This window comes from Eleutherodactylus coqui, chromosome 13 (assembly GCF_035609145.1).
Source record: "Eleutherodactylus coqui strain aEleCoq1 chromosome 13, aEleCoq1.hap1, whole genome shotgun sequence".
Classification (NCBI taxonomy): Eukaryota; Metazoa; Chordata; class Amphibia; order Anura; family Eleutherodactylidae; genus Eleutherodactylus; species Eleutherodactylus coqui.
The window spans coordinates 54,066,106-54,083,458 of NC_089849.1; the positions used below are offsets into that span (position 1 = coordinate 54,066,106).

At 41.6% G+C, this 17,353-nt stretch overlaps 1 protein-coding gene across 1 annotated transcript; it reads right to left on the reverse strand.

Annotated features, from left to right (window-relative positions):
- Window positions 1–1,117: 1,117 nt before the first annotated feature.
- LOC136587521 (ubiquitin carboxyl-terminal hydrolase CYLD-like) lies at window positions 1,118–17,073 on the reverse strand. The gene is made up of 12 exons (XM_066586143.1): window positions 17,056–17,073; window positions 13,311–13,743; window positions 11,800–11,926; window positions 10,119–10,257; window positions 9,900–10,007; window positions 8,910–8,989; window positions 8,748–8,814; window positions 8,529–8,661; window positions 7,899–8,007; window positions 6,785–6,903; window positions 5,217–5,403; window positions 1,118–1,849 (listed from the first exon to the last, which is right to left on the reverse strand). Exons 2-12 carry the CDS (start codon window positions 13,731–13,733, stop codon window positions 1,662–1,664), a joined length of 1,680 nt encoding a protein of 559 aa, XP_066442240.1. The 5' UTR covers window positions 13,734–13,743; window positions 17,056–17,073; the 3' UTR covers window positions 1,118–1,661.
- Between the last annotated feature and the right edge of the window lie 280 nt (window positions 17,074–17,353).

The window sequence follows — 17,353 nt, forward strand, 5'->3', positions numbered from 1 at the left end:
TCCTGATTTGCCACTTGACCCAATGTTGGTCACGGGGAGACATGACTCCATTCTGGGCAGAACAACTTCCCACAACCGTAAGACAGCTAGAAAGTATCATGCAAGGATCTTACCAATTGGCGAACTGTACCAAGTAGTTTTGTACTGCCCAGCAGTGTCTTCTCTATACCCGCTGAGTTGGGCATGATATTGCTACTGGAGGTACACTTTAAGTTTTTAATTAAATAGCTTTTGGGAAAAAATGTTCTTAAATCTGCTGCATTGAAAATTGCAAATATCCACAAGGTAGCATGGTTCCTAAAATGTTGTACCACTGCCAGTCACAGTATAAGAAATTTACACTTATCTCCTCCTGGTACTATTGTACCTTGACTCCACCGGAAGCTAGCGGGTCTGACAGCCCTTAGCAGGAGAGAATGTCCCTATCAGGCCCCTAGCTGCCGATTGGCTGCATCACACACTGGGGAACAGTGGGGAAGCCAAGGGTGTCACTTACTGGTGGAGGCAGCGGTGGCAGTGAGAGTGCCCGTGGAGGAGTGTGGACGGAAGCATCAAAACTGGCGCACCACCACCAGCAGCATGATGACTCACAGCGGTGGCAACAGGACCATGCAGAGCGCTGGGGCTGAGTGACAGCTGTGGGCCAAACAGTGGCAGCACAGCAGCGCCGACGGGACCAGCCAGAAGGCCGAGGGTGAGTGATGGCACGGGGAATTCAGGAGCCGCAACTCCACATCTTCCACTCAGCCCGTGTATAGCAGCGGGAGAAGGGGAACAGGAGGCTGCAACAGAGTTGCCAGAGAGCGCACACAGCCAATCAGAAGCTGGGGGTGTCACCAAATGTCAACACTGCTGTATTATGTCCCCACCCTAACTTCCGGTTGCAACATAATACAACAGTACCCCTTCTCCCATAGCGCTTTGATCACTTATATGCGAGGGGTCAGATTGTAACTCCATTCTCTTGTTCCAGAGATTGACATGACATGAAATATGGCTGACCGAAGCGATTGTTGACAATTCTGCATTCACTTGCCCTACATAGCTGAAGAGTGGCCCCAGAACCCTTAGCCACCATAAAATGAATTGTAAAATACTAACAGAAGGTATCCACCTATACAATGCAAGTCATTTTATTGCACATCAAGCATTCACATACCTGACCACCACACTTGCTTTCTATAGCGTCTTCTATCATTCATAAATATATACATATAAAAAAGGAACCTTATTTTCTTTGGACCTGAGATGTTTGGATTCTACATACATTTGGTTGTCTTTTCGTGTTCCTCACTTTCACACTTGAAATTTTTGCACATCATTATAGCGGAGTTATCTTAATCGGACACCTTGCCCATAAAGAGCACAAGACCAGAAAAACCGTAACACAGAAGACATTTTAAAAGTCTAGGGCTTTTTAAAAATGCCGATATTCTAGAAAACCATAGAAATAACCTCTGGAAATGCAAAACTTCAAAAATATTCCAGGATGAGTTTCAGTAGGTCCAACTTTGGATCATATCTGGTAGCATGTTTTTCTGTGTTACATGTCAACTGGCAGAAATGCTTTAAAGTCTACCATCTTCTTTGATCTTGCATTCACGGAAGTATGGGTAGATGTGTTTGTGTAAAGACCATCATTGTTTACGAGGATCTGCCCGTTAACCACTCTGCATGCTGTGATCTGGGCACTGGTAGATGCACATGTAGATGTCAGAAAAGAATCTTTTCGATAGGGCATCCATCTTTGTGAAGTCCACAGCACTGAATTCCTCCTCTGACATTGACAGGTAGTCTCCTAATTGTGGGCAGGTTCGAACCACAGGGACATTGGTGCCAATCTCAGTACCTAAATTAAAACATACAGAGGTTCAAATTAAAGAGTAATTAACTTGGAAACCTACGTCAGCCTTTTGAACGTCGGAGACTAGCTTTATACCATGCAATAGAAAATTGCATCTTGATTCTACAAGAAACGATTGTAAAGACTCCCAGCTAATTACATTACTTAAAGAGGTTGGCTGGCTCTGAACTATTGATGTCCTAGCCTCAGAACAGGTCATTAATAGTTGATTGATGGTGGTTGTCCACTTGGGATCCCTGATGATCAGCAGTTATCCGTCCCACTATCTGTCTGTACGAGCTGAAATCTGACAGCTCCTTACATATTGCATGGCCTGGGTTGGTTATGCAGGCACAGCTCCCATTGAATTCAATTTTGTAAACACCAGAAGACATAGTATAATGCGGAAACACCTAATGACATAGTCAGGAACAGGCATACACTTGCTTCTTTAGGTAGTGAGTAGTGTATGCTATCACTATAAAAATAAGCAGTATATACTGTATAATCAGTAATACCACCATACAGTGACCATATAGTAGTCAGATGCCAGGTCCATACAGATGGTCTGCAGAGTATTATCACATTGCAGACCATACAAAAAATGCAGTACTGATCAGTCACAGGCAAAATACACAACAGTTACATACAGTAGCTTACAGGTGAAAATTTCTATTTTGAGTTGTTACTTTTCTTCTCCATACAGCCCAGACTGCTATGATGATTTTGCTGAAAACTGACAACTTTGATGCTCAGACATCTTTTTTTCCTCTTGCTTTTGCAACCCACCTCTAAATTAAATTAGATCCCCTAAATTAATTCAGACCCCAAACCAGAACCCTCCATTTATTCAGATTCCTAAAGAAATTTAGACCCCAGTCCTATGACCTTAATATATTTAGTACCTTAGTTTAATCATACTCCAGACCAAACCCCTAATCCTAACCTCAAGCCCACAATCCCTAAATAATCACTCAGTGCAAATTTATCTTTACCCATGGTTTCATTTGGAATCCAACAAAAGGTTCCCGAAATGTCACTTATGTCTAATTTCAGAAGTGACCGGCTATTTAGGTATTGATTTGCAATTATGACTCAGGCAACAGAACAAAAGATATGTTTGGAAATAACTAGTTGAACCACCATTCAATGTTTAGACATATTTTAAGATGCCTAACGGCTGAAGGAGCGGTCCTTGACTATTTCTATTGTAACTCATGATAAATATCAAAATAATACATGGAGCATTAGTAGTGACTGATGCACAGTTCAGATGATATATGTATGACCATCTATAAAATTGTTGTACAGGTCAAAAGTTATAATTGTGTTCTTACAATGCATTTGGAAAGTCTTCGGACCCTTTCACTTTTTTACATTTTGTGATGTTTTGTCCTTGTGCAAATAAAAAAAAATATTTCAAGTTTTTCCCTATCATTCTGTATTCCAATACCCCGTAATGACAAAGTGAAAACAAACTGTTAGAAATAGTTTTTAATTTTTAAAAAATTTATAAAGAACATTTGGCATTGGCGTAAGTATTCAGACCCTTTCGTATGACAATTGAAATTTAGTTCCTGGGGCCTCCCATATCCCTTAATCATATGTGAGATGTTTCTGCGCCTTGATTGGAGTCCAACTGTGGGAAATTCAGTTGATTGAACATCATTTTAAATTACAGCCCTGCCTATGTAAGGTCTCACAGCTCACAATGAATATCAGAGCCAATACCAAATTATCAGGAGGAATGAACTGCCTGTAGAGCTCAGAGACAGGATTGTGTGGAGGCACAGATCTGAAGGAGGCTACAAGAAAATTGCTGCTGCACTAAAAGTTCCCAAGAGCACAGAGGCCTCAATAATTTTTGAAGAATTGTGGAACAAGCAGGACTCTTCCTAGAGCTGGCCGACCCACCAAACTAAGTAATTGGGGAGAAGGGCCTTGCTAAGAGAGGTGACCAAGAACCCAATAGTTTATCTGACTGAGCTCTAAAAGTCCTATGTGTAGATGGGAAAAACCTCCAGAACGTCAACCATTACTACAGCCTCCACCATTGTGCTGTAATCAGAAAAAACCTCTCCCCAGCAAAAGACACATGAAAGCCAGTCTAGAGTTTGCCAAAAAGCACCTAAAGGACTGACAGACTGTGAAAAACTAGACTTCTGGTCTGGTGAAACCAAGATTGAACTTTTTGGTCTCATCTCTAAGCAAAATGTCTGAAGGGAAACCAGGCGCCGCTCATCACCTACCCAATACTATCCCTACAGTGAATCATGGTGGTGGCAGCATCATGCTAAGGGGGTTCTTTTCAGTGACTGGGCCAGAGAGACTGGTCAAGGTTGATGGAAAGCTGAATGGAGCGAAGTACAGAGATATTCTTAATGATAACCTGAACCAGAGTGCAAGGGACCTCAGATTGGGCAGAAGGTTCACCTTCCAACAAGACAATGACCCTAAGCACATAGCCAAGACAACACAGGAGTGGCTTCAGGGCAACTATGTGAGTGGCCCAACCAGAGCCCTGATTTGACCCAATTCTCTAGAGAGACCTGAAACTGGCTGTCCACAGATGGCCCCCATCCAACCTGACAGGACTTGAAAGGATCTGCAGAGAAGAATGGCAGAAAATCCCCAAATGCAGGTGTGCAAACCTTGTGGCATCATACCCAAGTTGACCGGAGGCTGTAATTGCTGCCAAAATGTGCTTGAACTAAGTACTGAGTACAGGATGTGAATATTTATATCAATACAAAATGTTCGTTTTTAATTTTTGGAAAATGTACAACATTTTTCTAACATTCTGTTTTCACTTTGTCAGAATGAAGAATGATGGGAAAAAGTTGAATTTTTTTTTCAAATTTGCACGAGGCAACAACATAACAAAATGTTTTAAAAAGGGGGAAAGGGTCTGAAGACTTTCCAAATGCATTATACGTGTTCCTAACCATGTCTCACAGAAGAGAGTGGGGTGAAGATCCACTATTCAGCAGACTATCAACTTTGCAAAGAGGGCAGAAAACAGAATATATCTTACTGACATCTTTGGGCAACAAACAGAAGGAATAGACCTCCAATTACATGCTGCTTGCAAAACCCTCAATGGTTTAATTCACAGAAGCATCAGAAATAAAGTGATATACTTCGGCTCAGTAGGAGCCTTTGTCAAACGTACATTATACTGAGTGAGGGCCGGTCTATTTCTTCTGACCGATTACCGGGGTGCTACCCTTAGCATAAGCCACACGGATTAGCGGAGTGCTGGCTGGATTTTTTGAGTTGCTATAAGTGGAACATGGGGTATTAGGAGTTCTTTTTGGAGTAGTCTGTGAGACAATGTAGCTACCTCTCCTAATAAAAAAAATCTATTACATACCTATTCTTCCAGCCATGCTGTCAAAGAAGACCCAAGAGTTTTTGCCTGGTCCATATTTAACAAATGAGACAAAGTGACTGGTCCTGATGCAGAGAACGGCCAATAATTCAAGTTTTTGGTTTGAAGCATTAGTTTGTGTATTAAGCTTTGTGGGTTTGTGATCCTTCAGCTGATTGTTTGAATGAACCTATGGGTAGAAAGGTTAGACAGGTATGAGGGCCTAGCTTACATACGTCTATAGTATATTGCATACATTGCCTAATAAATGCCCAGTATCCCAAACTTTATGTAGACTGGGTAAAGATACAACATACTGCACAGCAATCATAATGATGTGAAAAGCTACTTATCCAATGTCCAGTGAACTAAGAAATATTATGTACATTGGTACCTACGGATATTGTTCACATGTTATATATGTTTCTAAGATCTTGCTTCCCGGCTGCTTCTTAGCTCATTTCATTAGGCAGATCTGTGACTATACTTTATCTACAGGGAGTCTGCGGTAGTCTGAGACACACCCTCTGTCTCATCATTGGTTGATACTGCTGTTCTCTGCCTCCCCACTGTAGCTCGGACACCTCTGATTGGTACATTGTATAAGCACAAGCCCATTACAAGTAGGAAGTCTGTGCATGGATAGTACAATGATTATAAAGTGAGACAAATGAGTCTCAGGTTATGTTCACATTTGCATTGCATTTTGTTTTTAAAAGACACGTTGATAAAACCCAACGGATCCCATTATAAATCAATGGAATCCTTGGTGCAACAGATTCAGCACAATGATGTGACTTTCACCTGATGTGAAAAGGGCCTTAGGGCTCACTCACATGGGCATATGTTGTCTGGGTATTACATGCATATTTTTTATGCAGCAAATACAGATATAACACAACTTTTTTTGTGTAATGTACGCACCAATAGCCTATAATGGGCATATTACATGCGTATTCCACACCACAATAGGACATACTACGTTTTTCAGGCGCATGAAAAACGCAGGTCTGAATGGCCCAGTGAAAATCAATGGGCTTTTAGCACTGCCTATTACTTGCATAAAAATTATGCATGTAAAGTGCAGACGACATACGTGAGTCCTTCATTAGGTGTTGACTGGGAAGTAGTGATGAGCAAGCATACTCGCTAAGGGCAATTGCTAGAGCGAGCATTGCCCTTAGCGAGTACCTACCCGCTCGAGAGAAAAGGTTCGGCTGCCGGTGGCGAGCAATGAGTGGCTGGGGAGAGCGGGGAGGAACGGAGGGGAGATCTCTACCCTCCCCCCCCCCCCCCCGCTCTCCCTGCTCACTGCCGCAACTCACCTGTCACCCGCGCCGGCAGCCGAACCTTTTCTCTTGAGCGGGTAGGTACTCGCTAAGAGCAATGCTCGCTTGATCAATTGCCCTTAGCGAGTATGCTCGCTCATCACTACTGGGAAGGTTACCTACTGTCTGGTTTCCAATTTATATACTTTCCACTATACATATGTTAATTCAACCACAGAGTGTTCTAATCTGCATTATTGTCTAATATGAACCATATATACATATCCCTTCTGTAATTCTGACCTGTTTCTCACAAAGCTGGCAGAACTGGCGAACGTTCCCATCCGTGGTTAGTGGGTCCGCGAGGCAGTAAGTGCATTCATACTCAGCAGGACTCAGACACAAACAGCACACCGTGCTTCCTGCAGACAAGTACATAAATAGTGCATTAAGAATAAGCCATGTTTCCCTGAAAATAAGACCCTGTCTTATATTAATTTTGCGCCAAAAGAGGCACAGAGTCTTATTTTCGGGGCTTGTCTTAGTAAACTTGCCTATCAGGTGCCGTCTATGTCCCTCTCGCTGAGCTCCAGCACTCTTGCTTCAGTCCTCAGCCGCCAACAGAAGATCGCTTCCTGGTAACGGGGTTCGTAAACCAATCACAACTATCGCATTGGTTCATCAAGCGCTGCATTGATTGGTTCTTGAGCGCCGCGACTGAGCTAATCAGAGACATTGCTTGCTGGAGGCAGGGTTTACAAACCCCGTTACCAGCAAGCGATCTTCTGTCGGCGGCTTTGGCCTGACACAAGAGTGCTGGAGCTCCAGAGAGAAGTGTGAAGGACCAGGGCGCCAACTTTTAGGTAATGTATTGCTTTTTTTATATAGTGTAGTTACGACCTACTTTCGGCATAGGGCTTATATCACAAGTTCCCCCTCCAGAAAATCATGGTAGGGCTTAATTTTGGGGTAGGTCTTATGTCGGGGAAACTCAGTATATCCTAAATTGTCTACCTAGGGGGGCCATTTACATTGGCAGATTTTCTGGCGGATGCCAATGGACAATATAGCATGTTGATCAGTTCTTCTTACTGCCATTTACACCTGGAATATGAGGATCGCTAGTATGGGGACAAACAATCATTGTGTGTCTCCATAGTGTTTGCAGTTCCTGGTAGCATATCCCCGTTTGTACACGATGATATGCTGCAAACTTTTTTTATGCCCATATAAACTATGCCATCAGGAAACTAATAAGAGTTTGCTCATTTGTCGGCTAATTGCTGGCATGTTTACACGGTACAACAAAGGTTCGTACCCAATCATCAGTGTGTGTAAAAGGGCTTTAAGAAGGTCCTTTCAAGAGCCAGACTAAGAATGTTTTAGGCATAGTACTAGTGTATAATACGGTACTTACTTTTGTGCAGCATATGATTGATGTCCAGTTCTAGGGAAGGACGTATATATGGGAACATTTTAAACTTCTTGCCAAATCTTGGCATCTGAAGGATAAGGCAACGTGGAACCTGAAAACAATACAGCATGGATAAGATTAAAGGAAATCTCTACTATTAAATAACAACATATATCATTCCACTGCTAAGACCCCCATATTAAGGAAAAGTCATCTGAATTCACCAATTTCTGCTAGAGCAGATGACTATCGCATGTGTATGGGGACCCCCCAACCCTCCCCTGACAGATGATATTGGAGGACATAAGGATAAGGCATGCTGAATTACAACACTCAGTTCTTTTGTTCTCTCCTGCCTATGGAAACATGAAAGCTTGACCCATTGAAGATGTATGAGTACCTTAAGACTAGGGTTCCATGGTGACTTTCGTTCTTGGTAAAATAGTTGTGCAACCTCAGTGTTTTCCAATAGGGGAAAAAAGTTGCAAGCAACCTGCAGTGATTGCAAGATTCCCAACCACAGGTATTACTATTGTCATGCAAACTTTCCCCCCGCCATAAGGAAACCTAGCCTACAAATAAGGCATATCTAAATGTGGGTAGCTATGGATTTTTTGAAAAATGGGTGATCACCTGGTCAAATGTTAGGTCCTCATAAAATCGGAATGATCTGTCCATTAGTGTTTGGACATTGGGAACCTTTAGTGTTCCATCTCTTTCCACAATTATTTGATAGCTGTTGCTTTCCTGGGTCTTGTTATTACACCTGTAATATTGGAAAAAAGGCACATCATCATGCCTGCCCATAAGTCATTGTGTTATGCATACAGTCATCGACTAATTAAACAATACCTGATTTTAAGAAGAGGTTCCACTGCTAGAACTTCATGTAATAAGGCACTTAGAAATTCTTCAGGGTCTAAAAGAGATAGAAAAGGTGAGATTAGGTGAATGAAGTCATCACCATTCATCTAAGATCTAAAATAAGTAAAGTACATAAAATTACAAACAAACCTTTCTCCTCGGTAACAAAGGTGTCACATCGAAGTAGTTTTCTGAGCTTCATGACATTTTCTGCATGTACAAATCCACTCCTGCAATATCAAAGTATATATAATGTGAAGAACAGCAAATATCTACACTTTTTACATGAAATAAGTACGGGGGGCACTTGATTTACCCATATAAAAAACACCACAAGACCATACATATATGTACACTGGCTTAAAGCAGCTGTTGACTATGGGTTAAAGGGCCCAGCAATGTCAATGGTTAAAGTTTGTATTGAGTTCATTATAAAACCCAAAGAGGTGTACATCCCAACCACAGGGACCATCTGGGAGCATGCAAACCCACTGATGCTACAGTCCAGGCACCCTACTAGCTGTACCCATGTTTGCCCTAACTAGACCAACCCGTGTGGGCCTGCAGTTTTAGCTCATGTCTTCCCAAAGATAGGTGGACCTGCCTTTTTTATATTAACTCCATTAAAGTGAAGTGTTGCGATCTATGACTCCCGCAAACTTCAAGAAAGGTTGATAGTAGGCAATCTGCTCTTTTTTGCTGGTGATATGCCTCACCTGGCTGTACCTGCTCTTCTTATGCCCATTCTCCCCTTAATAAAGAGTCAGAGGCAGCATTTTTCACAATTTACCGCCTCCTATTGTCCAAGTCCTACATAGTCACTATAGAGCTGATGGTCAGCAGATTCAAAGGTAACACCAGGCCACATGGCCACCCGCTCCAGGGTCACAAACAGACATTTTCTACCTTGACCTGACCTCTTGTGTGCATTGTATTTGCATGCTGGTTGCCTATTCTTTTAAGCTAAAACTTAATTGAACTTGCTTGATCGCTTTTTGCTAGTCAAATCATTTTGTCAAATTCATAACTTCTGGAGAAGTTTGCAGCCATTCGTACTTATTGAAAATGAGCATTTGACCAATTTTTTTATAAGCTATTTGTATGTTTATGGCCACATCTAGACCTATACTAGAAGCTTACCTTCTTAGGGGATTCACAATATCTTGCCGCAAGATTCGTTGTACTTTGGCATCACAAACATCAGGAGAGCGTAAGATATGATCCAAGACAGAAGAAAATGCAAACAGGCTGTCAAAGAAAAAGTCAGCAGTAAAAAGTTAGGTTTGTGAACGTCTTATGTGTTGTAGGATTTAGGTTTGTCAATGTCTTATGTGATATTAGGACTCCTGGGGTCCTCACCTGAACAGGGTGGTATCTAGATAGCAGGAATTGTAGTGTCCTTGAATGCCTTTCGTCTGCCCAACTATCTTCTCCAGAACATCTGATTCACGCATAGGTGGCTGGTCCTTTAAGCTGTCCTCCAGGACACTGTACAGATCTACACAGACAAGGAAAGTAGAAAACACAGGCCATTATGAGGGACTGATTTTTTTTATCCCTGGTTAGTCAATGAAATTAGTTGATGACAGGTTCCCTTTAAGGCCAGGTCTATACAAAAAATTTTTGCTCCAATCTGATTGTGGATTTCCCATCTGTACATTGAAGGGGGGATCTGCAAAGCAAATCCGCGACAGAAATTGAAATAGTGTGAAGTAAAAAATCTGTACCGCAGGTCCATTTCCATATGAAAAAATTCTATAGCAAGTGTATGGGATTTTTTAAAATTTCATCCACAAATGCCTGGTAGTGTCATCTCTACACAAATCCACTGGTAAAAATGTGTGTTTCCTAAGGGTCGGAAGGAATTTTTTACTTTTTAAAAACTTTTATTCCCCAGGCACTTTCCTTCCTTGGTTGAATTTGAGGGAAATATTCCTTTTTTAAAATAATAATAATAATGCTAAGTAACTATAGCTCTGTTAATTTAGCACCGGGTTTCCAAACTCCAGTACTCAGACCCCCAGCAGGTCATGATTTGAGGATATCCTACAGAAAGAACACATGTTGCAACGTCTGAGTCGCTGACAATAATTACATTAACTGTGTAATACTAAGGAAATCCTGGAAAAGGACCTGTTGGTGGGTCATGAGGACTGGAGTTTGGAAACACTGAGTTAGCAGTATTATTAAAAAGTATAGAATTCCCTTGATGCTGTAACAAGCACTTACAGGGGGTAGACAAAAATATGGAAACATTGTATGAAATGCATGCCTTAAATTACATGGGATTCTAAATCATATTTCAACAAGACATGTAGAGACCGATTTTAGTGAAGGTAATATGACACAGATGCTGCCGGGCAGATGTTCCATTGATCAGGGGTTTGAGCCAGTTAGCTGCTGTTACCAGCTGGCACCCAAAACCACCCAGAGCAGGGCAAGAGGTGAAGTAAACACAAATTTGGCAGGAAAGCTCTCCACCAAGCAGAGGTCAAAAGGGAAGCTCAATGCTAATGATTAAAATCCCATTAGTTTCATACAGTGTTTCCATATTTTTGTCCAACCCCTGTAGAATTTGAATGCCATACAGCCAACAGATAAAATTGTGTATTAAGTCATAAAATAAGAACAAAAATCTAAAATTATCTTACGGAAAATTTACAACAGCCGTATTCTGTATGTAAACATGTAAAGAAAAAAAATAGGCCAGGTACATCAAATAACAGATGTAAATGCCTCGAAGGTTAGTTAACATGTCATAATTACAGTTATTAGATGCTAATTATCCTTCCAAAACGTGGCCATGACAAAGCCAGGAAGAATTCTGGGATTGTGTTCATTGACGTACTTTGTACTTTTCCTGCACTGAGAATCTAAAAGTCATTAATGTTACGTCAAAGAACTTGGATCCGTTTCCAAAATACCAAAATCATTTGAGACGCATCCTTATAACCTGATAAATGCTGAGAAGTGTCTTAAAGCTATTTATCTAGGTGCACTCAAAAACAGTATTATTTCCCGGTTTCCCATGGACATTCACCTTCTTCATCCAACCTGGATCCACTTCCCCTGTACTGTGGATACCGCTGTACACTGGAGCTTACTGCTAGGATGTCACCTGCATCGACCTTTACCAAAGGCGTGGCGTTATCGTAGAACTCTCCGTCCTGCAAAATATTGCCCAGCATTGTGATATTAAAACGGAAGATGTCTTCAAATTATACTTTATGTCTGAACTGACGCTGCCATAACTTATACAGTCTATTTTTGAGTACTAACTTAAGGCCATGTTAGAAGAAGACCAATTGAAATGCCAATATTTCTCAGTTCCGTATGTATATTAGGTTTATAGAAAACCCTCACAATGGTTTCAAACTGAAGCTGTGAATCACAGATGAATTAGTAATGTGATCATGTTATGGGTATGTTCAGATAGGACTAGTGTTGAGCCAACCAAACCAGTAGAAGCGTGTTTCAGGTCAAACTTTGCAAAATGTTTGGTTCCACATGAACCCAAACCAAGCTTTTAGCAAAGTTCTACCTTAAACAGGGTTCTACTAGTTCAGTTTGCTAAATACTAGTCCTGAACACTAGTGTTTAACACTAAGAGCCATAAGAGCCCTGTATAACACTCTCAGATTGTTATGCAGGGCTTTTATGGCTCTTAGACAGTGCTATACACCAGTTTTAGGGGTCTTGATGAAGTTTTGCTTTAGTTCGAGCTAATGGGACTGAACCAAACTTTTTGCAGAAGTTTGGCGAACCAGCCGAATTGAACTTTTCAAAAGTTTGCTCATCAATGCATAAGACATACAATTTCTGCCACTGATATGGCCCAAAATCCATCACTCGATCACTGAGCTCTGTTATTGGCTGCAGTGCTTGTGACATCATGTATACAGGCTGGGGAAGTCTGTAGATGTGACGTCAAAAGGAGAGACCCGGAGTAATGCAGGAGACAGCGGGAGCAGGGAGAGATGAGTATGCCACTATTTGTTATTATATGGCAGGGGAGCTGGATTTCATGTAAATTATGCCTATGAAAACCCCTTTAAACATGGATGACCTATCCTTAGGTTAGGTCATCAAGATTAGATCGGTGGGGTCTGAATCCTGGCACACTCAGAGATTAACTATTTGAAATGGCCGTGGTGCTTGGCTGATACTGTGGCCTCTTACACAGCCTGTGATGTCACATGTATCAGACAGATGCCTTTTCTGCAGCTCCGAATCAAGTGAATGAGGTTAAGTTGCAATAGCAGACACCATGCACGGTATACAATGGGTTGCAATGCTCACCCAACCACCCCTTAAAACAGCTGATTCGTGGAGGTGTTGGCAGTTGGGCCCCCACCAATCTGATATAAATGACCTATCCAAAGGATAGGTCATCAATGTAAAAGTCCCAGAAAACCACCAAGCATGGTGCTTTTCTGTCCTGTGTCACCCATACACACTTGTTTCATGGACAGTACTATATGACTACCATTGGATATTGGAAGCTTGGATAAATTATACATAGACCGTATTACACAGTATGACATTACTCACCAATAATTCAACTTCTACCAGTAACTTTGTAAGCTCACATTGTCCTGATTTTTCAGACAGTTCCCAGATGGCAGTGGCCACACCTACTGCGGCATAGCCCTGGTACCGCAGTCTAACAACATCACTAATCTGCAGAGCACACACGGTAAGAAAGAGCTTCTCATTGGCCAGAAGATGAAGTCGTCGTTGGAGTGATCCAATGCCGTACAAAAAGGCCGATTCTCTCTTGCCGAGAAGGCGAACCATGTTCCTCCTCACTGATACTTCAGGACGTGAAGGCAGGTCCATGATACGACCGCGTGTCTGTTCATTGTCTAGAAAAACACCTATGGATCCAGAGGCCACCTTGTGCCGGCCGGTCAAAAACTCCCTGAGGACAATAAATGGCTTCCGAGACTTAGCTGTTGAATTCATAGTAGACATTTTGTGGTACCTGAAATTAAAAAACAATATTTTAGACATCATAATAAATAAGCAAGAGGTAGGAAAAGTAAGAAAGGTAAAAAAAAAACGGCTGATGCAAATTTAGACTCCAAGTCTTGTTTATGTCTAGGGTTTTTCTACCAAATATCAGAAGCATGGAACACAAAATGCAACTATGGCCTAACGTATATTGGCCGCTCAGGGTCTCTTCCATGAGTCAGATCTGAGAGTCATTCTCTTCTGGAGGCATTACATGGATAGCCATTCATCTGAAATGTCCGCCTGTAGCTTCCTCTCGCAAAGGCCACTATTTGCAGGGATGTCGAGAACAGGACCCCAAGCTCCTGTATACAGGAAAAGGGTAACTAAACTTTTTAAAACCTCCCAACAGTTCATAGTGAGTTATCAGAAGTTGCAATCTTTAGGAGTTTTTAATGCTGAGACCCCCACTGATTGCTAAAATGAATAGACAGAAGTGCTCATCTGAGTGCTATGCCCCTTCCGCTATTTCAATCACTGTTCAGAAATGGGCTCTGTACAGGGGCGTAACTATAGAGGATGCAGGGGATGCGGTTGCACCCGGGCCCAGGAGCCTTAGGGGGCCCATAAGGCCTCTCTTCTCTATATAGGGAGCCCAGTACTATGAATAAAGCATTATAGTTGGGGGCCCCGTTCCAGGTTTTGCATTGGGGTCCAGAAGCTTTAAGTTACGCCTCTGGCTCCATAGAATGTCTATGAAGTATATACATCACTCTCGACGACAGCCGATTGGGCTGCCGAGTGCTTCTGCCCATTTGTTTTAGTGACAGTAGATAGTGGGTGTTTCAGCACTTAGACCCCCACCAATCAAAACTTCTGACATCTTTCTATGACCTGGTTGAAGTTTTTAAAAATTCTAGTTATACTTAGGGTTTTGTTCATATGATGGATGGGCTTCACACTTGGCATAGATGCTACTTAATAAAATACTGATACAGAGTCACATTTTTTTTAGAATTGGTTCAAATCATCAGTACATGTATGTTTAACCCCTTCCCGCCCCATGATGTAAGGGTACGTCATGGCAGGCTGGTACTTCCCGCAAAATGACGTACCCTTACGTCATTGGGATAGCGCGAGATCATGACTGATCTTGCTCTATCTCGCAGTGGGAGCCAGCTGTTAGTGATAGCCGGCCTCCCGCTGCAACAGTGGGGGGGGCATTGGAGATGCGCCCCCCCCGCTGTTAACCCCTTCTCTGCCGCGATCTTATCGCAGAGAGCCCGACCTGTCACCATGGCAACAGGGCGCCAGACACTGGCGTCCTGTAATGCCAATGCCTATGATCGCTGAATAAGTGATAAGGCATGGCAGGGCGGTAGCCCTACCATGCCTTATCACAGCGATCAACAGTACAGTGTTGTAAGTCCCTCAGAGGGACACAAGTTGTGTAAAAAAAGAAAAATGTTAAAAAAAAGAAAAATGTAAAAGAAAACGGAAAAAAACACCTTTTTTTGTGCTTTTTCTAATATTAGCATAAAAAAGGTAAAAAAAAATTTAAATGGCACATATTGGGTATTGACGCATCTATAACGACGTGTACAATAAGTTGAACGCTTTTTATTTTGTATGACAAAAAGCGTTAAAAAAACGCTAAAAAACAGAGGCAAAATGCAAATTTTTAGCACTTTGCCTCCCAAAAAATGCAATAAAAGTGATAAAAAAAGCCATACATTCCCCAAAATGTTACCAATAAAAACAACAGCTCGTCTCGCCCTCATAGAGCTCTGTACATAGAAAAATAAAAAAGTTACAGGACTTTGAATGCAGCGATAGAGAAAAAAAAAATTCCAAAAAAGGTTTTTTATTGCAAAAACGTGGAAAAACCTAAAAAAATATAAGAATTTTGGTATCATTGTAATCGTACCGGCCCGCAGAAAAAATGTAGTGTGTCATTTATGCTGCATGATTAACGCTGTAAAAAAATATAAAAATCTATGGCAGAATTGATGCGTTTTCTCTCCCTGTTATCATAAAAAAAATAATAAAAGTTTTACAATATAGTCTATGTACCCAAAAATGGTACCGATAAAAACTACAGCTCGCCACGCAAAAAACAAGCCCTTACACGGCCGCGTCGATGGAAAAATAAAAAAGTTATAGCTTTTGAAAAATGGAGATAAAAATCCGCCAAAAATCGTTGCGTCCTTAAGCCCAAAATAGGCTATGTCCTTAAGGGGTTAATCAATATTTTATTAAAGGGGTATTTCAGGCATTTACTATCTTTCAGATAGTTTTCTTAAATTGTTAATTGTCAGGGGTGCTCTGCTCAGGATTCCCGCTGGCCTGCAGCAGTGTTGGACGTCGTCATCAATGATCAGAGTCAGGAGTATAATAGAAGGCATTGCTCCCATTGATTTCAGTGGCAGTGATGCCTTCTATAACACTTCCAGCTCTGTCCTTCAATATGGATGCCTAGTCCTGCTGCACTAACAGCGAGCCAGAGGATCAGTTGATTGACGGGGATACCGAGCAGTGGACCCCCACCCATCAAGTATTGATGACTTATCCTGGGGAGAGGTAATCAATAGTAAATGCCTGGCATAGCACTTTAATGTTTCTATCAGAAAATATATCAGCAAGATGCAATGAATAAAAAAAAAAAAGCATATAATGCCTGACACGTTATAAACAGACTACATGTATACATATGTGACAAGGTCCTTACGACAATTGACGTCTTCCATATCCAATTTGTATAATGTTAATAACGATAAATCCAGAAGGTGTTACTATGACCCTTCAATTCAATCTTGCAAGAATCCAATTCTAACCCTCCCAAATCTGAGTCTGAAGGTAATACTGTATCTTTATATCATGGTTAAATCACCTATATGCAGATCAAGAAAAATATCGAAAGAAATACAACGACAACAGGGACAAAAGAGAAAAAAAGACGAAAAAGAAGGAAAAAAAGAGGTAATAAGGGACACAACGGTAGGGAAGACAGTGCCCTCCACCATGTCAGCGAGAACGCAAGTATTCTATCTCATCAAAGCAGAGAAATTCTCAATATCTTCCCATGCAAACCATAATCAGAACATTTCTATAGTACTTTTACATATATTCAGCATCAGTATTTGTGAATTTGATGATATGGTCAAACCAATTCTAGCTACAAATCCTAATTAAAGTTCAACCAGAACATTTGCATCAGTCCTGGTCTCAATGGAGCTCATAATCTTCTGCAACATCTTCTGCAACATCACTAAACCACCTTCTTCTGCTTCCAGGTATTTTTTATATTCTATCAGTAGTACCGGTCCGCAGGACTTTAACTCACCTGGTGAGGTTGTCACTCTCTGTGTCACCAGTGTTGTGCAAAGGCACTATTTATACTGCAAGGATGACAGACAACAGCATGTGAGATCCACCCATCTAAGACCAGAGATGGGTGGATCTCACATGCTAGATACAGTATTTACCCCCTGTCTTGTGGTTATAGCAGGGGCGTAACTATAGAGGGTGCAGGGGATGCGGTTGCACCCGGCCCAGGAGCCTTAGGGGGCCCATAAGGCCTCTCTTCTCCATATAGGAAGCCCAGTGCTATGAATAAAGCATTATAGTTGGGGTCCCTGTTA

Excerpts from the sequence above, each read along its gene's own strand:
- LOC136587521 (XM_066586143.1), bottom strand. The coding sequence starts at position 13,733 with ATGTCTACTATGAATTCAACAGCTAAGTCTCGGAAGCCATTTATTGTC. Across the intron at positions 8,662-8,747 it reads GAACCTCTTCTTAAAATCAG|GTGTAATAACAAGACCCAGG; the intron begins GTATTGTTTAAT and ends CCAATATTACAG. Across the intron at positions 5,404-6,784 it reads GCCAGCTTTGTGAGAAACAG|GTTCATTCAAACAATCAGCT; the intron begins GTCAGAATTACA and ends TTCTACCCATAG.